The sequence below is a fragment of the Orycteropus afer genome, unplaced genomic scaffold (genome assembly GCF_000298275.1).
Source record: "Orycteropus afer afer isolate SDZICR_OR568_19922 unplaced genomic scaffold, OryAfe1.0 scaffold00334, whole genome shotgun sequence".
NCBI lineage: Eukaryota > Metazoa > Chordata > Mammalia > Tubulidentata > Orycteropodidae > Orycteropus > Orycteropus afer.
The window spans coordinates 2,759,907-2,769,634 of record NW_006921921.1 but is presented as its reverse complement, the minus strand read 5'-3'; the positions used below and the strand labels follow the sequence as shown (position 1 = coordinate 2,769,634).

At 39.9% G+C, this 9,728-nt stretch overlaps 1 protein-coding gene across 1 annotated transcript in view; it reads right to left on the bottom strand.

The window, feature by feature from the left end:
- STAB2 (stabilin 2) overlaps positions 1–9,728 on the bottom strand; it is a 228,909-nt gene that overhangs the window by 147,085 nt on the left and 72,096 nt on the right. Inside the window, exons 10-14 of the mRNA XM_007952402.1 lie at positions 8,698–8,780; positions 2,885–3,034; positions 1,331–1,474; positions 497–553; positions 218–343 (exon numbers count right to left, since the gene is read on the bottom strand). Of these exons, the coding sequence (XP_007950593.1) occupies positions 218–343; positions 497–553; positions 1,331–1,474; positions 2,885–3,034; positions 8,698–8,780 (560 nt within the window). The remainder of the gene's footprint in view (positions 1–217; positions 344–496; positions 554–1,330; positions 1,475–2,884; positions 3,035–8,697; positions 8,781–9,728) is intronic.

Below are 9,728 nucleotides of genomic sequence, written 5' to 3'. Positions count from 1 at the left end.
GGGAGGAAGTGGGAGGGGAGCTGTTGCATTGTGGTAAACTGTGGTCAATGCCATGAGACAAAGTGTATGTGAACTGCTGTATGAAAAGTGAATTTGCTCTGTAAATTTTCACCCAAATCACAATTAAAAAAAAGAAAAAGAAAGAAAAGAAAAGGCCTGTATGGACAGAGACACAGACAGGCAGTGATGCTGACACAATGAGATGAGGATACTATACCTCTGCAGAAAGGAGGTAATCAAGAGTGCCATCCTTCATGTTATTTAACGCTTCATTACTTGGAACAAAAATGGTGTATGGTCCACCAACACCATCCTCATCCAAGGCCTGTCCCACATTGGTTTCCTGCGTTTGAGAAATGAAATTTTGTATATCTGAAACCTATCTTAGACAAGTATTGGAAATAATTCCCCAGCAAGAATTTACAATTGATGGCTTCATTAATTTCACAGAGGATTTGGCATGCAATAATTTTCACAAATTCATGAAAGTATGTACCTCTAGCAAGGATCTGAACTTGCTGTATCTTGGTTGTAGCATTGCCATTATGGTTTGCTAAAAAGAGATATTTTCTTTAAAAATCAGTAAAAAATACAGTGGCTTAGGAAATAAAAACCATAACATTAAGAAACTGATGACAAAGTTTATGTGTATACAAACATACACACACACACATATATAAATACATAATAATATGTGTATATATGTACACACTTACACATAAAACTTTACCCACTGCCATTGAGTCAATTCTGACTCATAACGCCCCATGGGGTTTCTAAGGCTGTAAATCTTTGTGGAAGTAGATTGCCCCATGTTCCTCCTGTGGAGCAGCTGGTGAGTTTGAACCTCTAACCTTTTGATTAGCAGCCAAATGGCTTACCATAAAGCTATATATATATATATATATATATATATATATATATATAAAAGAACCTGGTGAACTTCTATTATGCAAATGTTTGGTGGTGTTATCTGAACAGTAGTTTGGACTGGCAGTTTCTGAAGTAATCTTTGGCGATGATCGTATAGATCAGCGAGAATCAAGTTTCATGACAACTGGCTACTGGCTAAATTGTGAAATGCAGCCATAAGAGAGCTCACAAAAGGGAAAAAGGAGTATTTTCTCTACATGGACTATATACCTTTCTTTTGCCCTATAGATGTACCTAGAATTATATTGAAGAAACAGATTTAAATGATCCTATCTTCCATATGCTTGGAGTCCAAGGTCAAATGCCAATGGCAGACATTTTCTTCTTAGATATGGCTGCCCTAAGGCAAAAGGCAGATGGATCTAGGTAGATATCCCTTTTACCTGAAATACCTCACCTCAGTGTTGCTCTCAAATGTGGGGTCCATCTTATCCATGGCTCTGTCGATGATGTGCAGGAGCCCATTGGAAGCAATCATGTTGCCCTGCATAATTTTTACCTTCTTTTTTCCTCCATAGAGTTTAAGCTTAAGTTGATTGTCCTAAAACACCAAGAAAAAAGGAAAAAGAAAATTAATGTCATGTCCTGGAAGGAGCACTGGACTAGGAGTCAGGAGTCCTGAGGCCTTGGGTCTTGCCATTATTGACTGTGTGATCTTGGTGAGTCATTTAACCAAAGTGGGGAATGAAGGCATCTGCTTAGTTGATGTCACAGGATTTTTATTAAGATCAAATGAGATCGTGTGTGTGAAATCGGCGATGACTATCACATGCTAAATGTAGATAAGACATTATAAGGATTATAAGGACTGCAAACTCCATAAGGGAGTAAATTTCTTGTAAATTCATCACCTACTTCAGTATCTTACACAGAGAAGAGATGTAATATAACATATTTGTGGAATTAATAAGTGAAGCTATTCCTTTATTTCCTCCTATAAGGCTCCTACATATTTCAGACTTATTAAATATTCGTTGACTGGATGAGTGTATGTCGTTGTGAAGAAGGAAGCCACCACTTCATACCTATCACCCACCTATGTCCATCTATCGATTGATCTATCATTTGCCTATCTACTCATCTACCTACCTACCTACCTATCCATGCATGCATCCATCCATTCTTCCACCCATCCTCAAACACACAATACAGCATACTGATTAAGGAGGCAGTCTTTGCAGTTAGGCAGATCAGTACCTACAGTGCGACCTCTCAGTTTTCCTTTTGGAACAAAGAAGATAATGATAATACTTCCTTCAAAGGATTGTTGTAAGGCTTATATAACATAAACAAAGCTTAGCCCAGTACCTTGCACAGAATAAGTACTCCCTAACTGTAGCAACTACTGATACTTGTTGAAATGCAATGGTGCTGGCCATAACAACCGCAGGCACATTCTGTTGATTAATTACTTGCTCCAGCTCAGTAACGGAAGTAAAGTTGCAAGAAGAGTTAGTTGTGGATGTGGGTAGGGTGAATTTGTTTGGAAATAACAAAACAGAACTAATGGCATTAGGAGAGATGGATTGTTGAGTGGGCGAGGATGGATAAATCCATCTAAAGCAATCTAAAATAAACAATCCATTTCCTTTTGTAAAAAAAAAAAAAGGTTATCTGGCTTTATGCTGATGTTTCCAGGAAACAGGTTTACAGCAAAGTTTCTCTTTCCTGTTGGCAGATGAATGATGGTTGCCTTGAAAACATATTCAGACCCAGACCAAAATCAAACACTCTATGACTCCCCTTAGCAAACAGTCCATGCCCTCCTTCCTGACCCTTCCTCTTGTTGCTTTCAGCTTCGTCCTGCATAGGAAATGTGCTCTGACAAACAAGGAATAAGCTAAGAAGCTCTTTGTAGACTTTCTCAAGTCCCAAACACAAAGAGAGAGGCTCCAGGCATCAGCTTAGGGAACGGTTCAGTTCTAGGAGTGAAAATCAGAGAAATCCTTACCTTATCACCATTGAAGACCTCCCCTGATTTTCCCGTCAAGGTATAAAATGTGTCTGTGTTATTCAAATTCTCAGTATTCATCTGCCCAGCAATTATGTGCAGCTTCACAAAGTACTGAGCGGCCTCATTATCCATCAAGAGCTCTTTTACCTAAGAAAACAGAGCCAGTTCCTTTAGTCTTGGTTGCTGTTTGAAGAACATGAGGTTTGTGATTCATGTTATGCCTTGTTTAGCATCAAAAACATCAAAGCCCCTGCACACTAGCTCAGATTTGGGCTCTTTCCAATGCAGATGTTTCTCCCAGAGTGTAGTACCCTGGGCCAGGCCTTAAAGGGGTGGAGATCTGAAGAGCTGGAGTGACGCACAGTCCGCTACCAGTCCATGGGCTGAGCTGCCATGGTGTAAGGAGTAGCAAGAAGGCAGTAGGCACTGAGGAATCTGTCTTGAGCCCAAGGAGCCAATGAGAATGAAATATAAAGTTACAAGGAAAAAAAAAAAAAACCCACATGGATTGGACCGGTGGTGCTTTTGAATAATAAAGTTAAGATTTTAAAAATCCATTGGACCAAAGCTGTATTTTGTTACTGTTATACAGTCAACAATCAAACATTAGATACTTTTTATTAACTCAGTGTAGACTTTAAGAAAAGGAGCAATGATGGCGTAATGGTTAAGTGCTAGGCTGCTAACTGAAAGATTGCTGGTTCAAACCCTCCTAGCAGCTTTGTTGTAGAGAAATCTGCAAATCAGCTTCCATAAAGATTACAGCCAAGAAAACTCTATAGGGCAATTCTTCTCTGCCAGATGGAGTCACTGTGAGTCAGATTTGACTTGATGACAGTACCCCAAAGCAACAGCAAACTTAAAAAAACACCCAGCTGCCATTGAGTTGTTTTCAATGCACAGTGACCCTATGTTTGTTGGAATAGAACTGTACTCAGTAGGATTTTCAGTGGCTGATTTTTCTGTAAGTAGACTACTAAGCCTTTCTTTTGAGGTGCGTCTGGGTGGGCTTGAACCCCCAATCTTTTGGTTACCAGCTGAGCTGGTTACTTTTGGCTGTTTTACTGTTTGCACCACCCAGGGACTATGTAAACTTAACCTGTGTATTAATCCTTCTTTGACTCATGATACATATAGTGACCACCTACATCTTCTGCCTCTTGGGTTTATTGGGAAACTGCTATCCCACTTTTAGTCTATGCTACCATCTGATGGAGGCTTGTATAACAGCATGAATCTGAAGAAACAAGCCTAAAATCCCACCAACTCCAGTACCAGTGATCCCTGAGGACATATGTGTCCCACTAATTGTATCAACCACTACTCATCTGTCAGTTCTGTGGTGCTGTAGTGGCTTGTGTGTTGCTATGATGCTGGAAGCTACGTCACTGGTATTTCAAATACCAGCAGGGTCACCCAGGGTGGAAGAGTTTCCCCAGAGCTTCTAGACTAAGACAGATTAAGAAGAAGGAACAGGCAGTCCATTTCTGAAAAAACTGGCTACTGAAAATCTTATGAGTAGCAGTGAAACAGTGTCTGATATGGTGCCAGAAGATAAGCCTGTCAGGTTGGGAGGCACTCAAAATAGGACTGGGGAAGGACTGCCTCCTCAATGTAGAGATGACTTTAATGACATGGATGGAGTAAAGCTTTTGAGACCTTCATTTGCTGATGTGGCACGACTCAAAATGGGAAGAAACAGCTGCAAACATCCAATAATAATCTGAATATCGAATGTATGATGTATGAATCTAGGAAAAATGGAAATTTTCTAAAATGAAATGGAATTCATAAAGATCAATATCCCAGGCTTTAGTGAATTGAAAAGCACTGGTTTTGGCCATTTTGAATCAGACAATCATACTATCTACTGTGCCAGGAATGAAAAATTGAAGAGGAATGGTGTCACATTCATCATCAAAAAGAACATTTCAAGATCTATCCTGAAGTACAATAATGCTCTCAATGATAGGATCTTACCCATTCACCTACAAGGAAGACCAGTTAACACTACTATTATTCAAATTTACACACCAAACATTAAAGCCAAAGATGAAGAAATTAAAGATTTTTACCAACTTCAGCAGCCTGAAATTGACCAAACATGCTATCAAGATTCATTGATAATTACTGGTGATTGGAATGCAAAACAAAGAAACAAAAAGGTTGGAAAATATGGCTTTGGTGATAGAAATGAGCTGGAGATTGCATGACAGAATTTTGTAAGACCCACGACTTATTTATTGCAAATACCTATTTTTCAACAGCAGCAACTATACACATGGACCTCACCAGATGGAATACACAGGAATCAAATCGACTACATCTGTGGAAGGAGATGGTGGAGAAGCTCAGCATCATCAGTCAGAACGAGGCCGGGGGCTGACACTGGAATGTACCGTCAATTGCTCCTGTGCAAGGGAAGCTGAAGCTGAAGCTGAAGACAATTAAAGCAAGTCCATGGAGCCGAACTACGACCTTGAGTACATCCCACCTGAATTTAGAGGCCATTTGAAGAATCGATTCATGCACTGAACCCCAGTCATGAAGACCAGATGATTTGTGGGATGACATCAAGGACATCAGACATGAAGAAAGCCAAAGATCATAAAAAGACAGGCAAGGAAGAGAAGACCAAAATGGATGTCAGAAGAGACTCTAAAACTTGCTCTTGAATGGAGAGTAGCTAAAGTGAATGGAAAAAATAATGAAGTAGAAGAGCTCAGCAGAGGATTTCAAAGGGCAGCTCAAGAGGACAAGGTAAAGTATTATAATGAAATGTGCAAAGACCTGGAGTTAGAAAATTAAAGTGAAAAAAGCACTTGGTATTTCTTAAGCTGAAGGAACGGAAGGAAAAATTCCAGCCTTAAGCTGCAGTATTGAAGGGTTCAATGGGCAAAATACTGAACAATGCAGGAAACTTCAAAAGAGAAGATGGAAGGAATATACTTGGAAGGAAGGCTGGGCAATCTACTTCCATAGTGCTACCGCCTCGGAAACCCAAGGAGGGGTCGCTATGAGTCAGATCCGACTCAACGGCAGTGAGGGTTTTTTTTTTTTTTTTTGAGTACCAAAAAGAACTGGTCAACATTCAACCATTTCAGGAGGTTGCATATGATCAAGAACCAATGATACTGAAAGAAGAAGTCCAAGCTGCACTGAAGGCATTAGCAAAAAACAAGGCTCTATGTATTGATGGCATACCCATTGAGATGTTTCAACAAACAGATGTAGCATTGGAAGTGCTCATTTATTTATGTCAGGAAAATGGAAGACTGGAAGAGATTCTATTTATACCCATTCCAAAGAAAAGAGATCCAACAGAATGCAGAATTTATTGAACAGTATCATTAAGTATCATGTAAGTAAAATTTTGCTGAAGATAATTAAAAAATGGTTGCAGAAGTGTATTGACAAGGAACTATCAGAAATTCAAGTTGGATTCAGAAGAGGAAGTGGAATGAAGGATATTATTGCTGATGTCAGATGGATCTTGGCTGAAAGCACAGAATACCGGAAAGATATTTACTTGTGTTTTATTGACTATGCAAAAGCATTCTACTGTGTAAACCAAAACCAAACCCACTGCCATCGAGTTGATTCTGACTCATAGCGACTCCTTGGGTGTCTGATGTGGTATCTCTATGGAAGTAGATTGTCCAGCCTTCCATCTGAGGAGTGGCTGGTGGGTTTGAACTGCCAGCCTTCTGGTTAGCAGTCAAATGCCTTAGGCACTATACCACCAGACCTCCCTATTCTATTGTGTGGATCATAACAAATTATGGGTAACATTGCAAAGAATAGGAATTCCAGAACACTTAATTGTGTTTATGACGAACCTGCACATAGACCGAAAGACAGTTGTTTGAACAGAACAAGGGGATATTGCATGGCTTAAAATTTGGAAACATGTTCATCAGGGCAGTATCTTTTCACCATACTTTGTGCTGAGCAGAAAATAATCTGAGAAGCTGGACTATATTAAGAAGAGTGCAGCATCAGGATTGGAGGAAGACTGATTAACAACCTGTGACATGCAGATGACACAACCTTGCTTGCTGAAAGTGAAGAGGACTTGAAGCACTTACTGATGAAGATCAAAAACTAAGCAGTATGGGTTACACCTCAACATAAAGAAAACAAAAATCATCACCAATCAATCAATAAGCAACATCATGATAAACAAAGAAAAAATTGAAGTTGTCCAAACTTTCATTTTACTTGGATCCCTAATCAATGCCCAGGGAAGTAGCAGTCAAGAAATCAAATGATACATTGCATTGGGCAAATCTGCTGCAAAAGACCTCTTTGAAGTGTTAAAGAGCTAAGACGTCACTTTGAGGACTAAATAAATTGTGTCTGACCCTAGCCATGGTATTTTCAGTCATTTCACAGGAATGTGAAAACTGAACAATGAATAAGGAAGACCTCAGAAGAACTGACACATTTGAATTGTGGTTTGGCGAAGAATATTGAATATACCGTGGACTGCCAGAAGAATGAACAAATCTGTCTTAGAAGTACAGTTGGAATGCTTTTTAGAAACAAAAATGTCCTGACTTAGCTTATTACATTTTGGTCACGTTATCAGGAGGGACCAGTCCCTAGAGAAGGATATTGTGCTTGGTAAGGTTGAGGGTCAGTGATAAAGGGGAAGAATCCTAACAAGATGGATTGACACAGTGGCTGTAACAACCGGCTTAAGCATGGCAACAATTCTGAGTGTGGTGCAGGAATGGGTAATGTTTCATTCTGTTGTATGTAGAGTTGCTATGAGTTGAAATCTACCTGGGCACCTAACAACAATTGTATCAAAACCATTACTTCCTCAAAAAATTGTTTCATTTAATTCAAAATGCTTTCCATTACTAAAACATAAGGTTTCAACAAAAAATTCAAAGCACAAAACAATTTGGTCTTGAAAAGATTGCTAAACAAGAGACAACATGCAAAGGGCCTAGCCCATAAGCATTGTATTTGCTAGTTCTCCTCCCCAGTGGGAGAGCTATGAAAGCATCATGAAGGTTAATCACGGGCAGATGAATCTCAGGTAGCTTGACAGCGGTGGTATGTTAGAATGACAGAGCCTAGGATTTACTGGGCTTTTTATTCAGGGCACAAAAGTGATCATCACAAAGTATCTTGGATTAAGATAAACTAATTTAATACATAGCAAATTGTTTGTCAGCTACATTAAAGCAAATATAATTATTTCATTGTTATCATCGCAGTAAGACATTTCCACCTGGCACTATGATTTTTCATTCCCACTGGCTGCCATTATTTCAAACCACAGCTGCTCACATTGTCTTAAAGACACATTTTAGAGACTACAGTTTTCTTTGAGTTTCTCCTATCACTATTACTGTTTATGCTAATTTTAAGAAATATACCCTAAGTGATATGTTCCTTTGATTCTTCCTGTAGGAAGTGGCAGTTGTGCAGTCTGAAAATCTTATTTATCATGTGATTATATGTTAAACATCCTTAATCGTAATACTCAGAGAAGGTAATGCTCAGAAGGGGGTACAGAAGTTTTCGGGATGCTGGTCCTGATCTTCCTGGATACACAGGTATGTTCACTTTGTAAAAATTCATTGTGTTGTACAAAGGATTTGTATATTTTCTGTAAGGATGTTATATTTTACTAAAATAATTTTACCAAACAATCGCCATCCTTATCATCAGTAGGTTTAATTTTAGTGCAGGTTCCCCACTTTCAAGAATAGAATGTAGTGCCTACGTATTATTGCATTAGCCCCTTGGTGTGTCTGTCTTTGTAAGCACAATACCTTATTTTATATACTTACATTGAATCCTTTCAGTCCTTTGTCTGTTGGCAACAGCACAGTGAATGGTCCCAGGTTACTTAGTGGCCAGGCATAAGCTTTGTCTTAGGTGTTCAAATACACAAAGAAAACACCAAACGGGTCAGTGGTATGTACAGAGTAAAATCAGACTCTTGCCTCATAACTGGTTCATTAATGCTCTTTGCATCGAGAGCTTCTCTGTTTAAATAGGCATGTGAAGGCACTTGCTGGGAAATTCTCTAAGAATATAAGGCACCATATTGCCATAACTCAAATGGGTTCCATGCAACTCCATGGATTTTCCCTGCAGTCATCGCCTTAGTGCCAAGGAAATCTTGGGATGTGAGGTTCTGTGAGAGATCCATGACAAAACTCACTGACAACCCCAGGAGGTCCCTGGCTCTGTGCCCAATTTTGAGCTGCTACATCTCCGTGAACAAAGATACAGCCCATGTTTCCATCCCTGGCTGGCTTTAAAGGCCCAACACTTGGTTTAATGCTCTGCTGTTGCCATCTTGAACAATGGGCATTGCATTTTCAGTTTGCAATGGGCCCCACAAGTGATGTAGTTGGTCCTGTTGCCGTCACCCTTGGGGGATCTGGTAAAGTAGCATGGGACTCTGAGCTCTCCCACAAGAAGCCTAAGGTAAACAGCATCTTGTAAACAGGAAAGGTGAAAAGTTTTTCAGGGAAATGCTTGAGGGCTCAGTCTGCAAATGCCACTCCTGTTTGCTCCCATTTGATATTCTAATAGTTCTTAGAGGAAGATGCTGGGGGAACCTGACAGATGGCCAGTAATGCCTGACTCCCGATAGGATGCCTGGATCAGGGCATTTAGGCAGGATGTACTTTAAGGGAGGATCTCTGGTGCATAGTGCCTAAAGCATTCGACTGCTAACCTGGCGGTTCAAACCCACCAGCCACTGCTCGGAAGGAAGATGGGGCAGTCTACTTCTGTAGTGATACTGCCTCGGAAACCCAAGGAGGGGTCGCTATGAGTCAGGTCCAACTGGACAGCACATAACAACAAC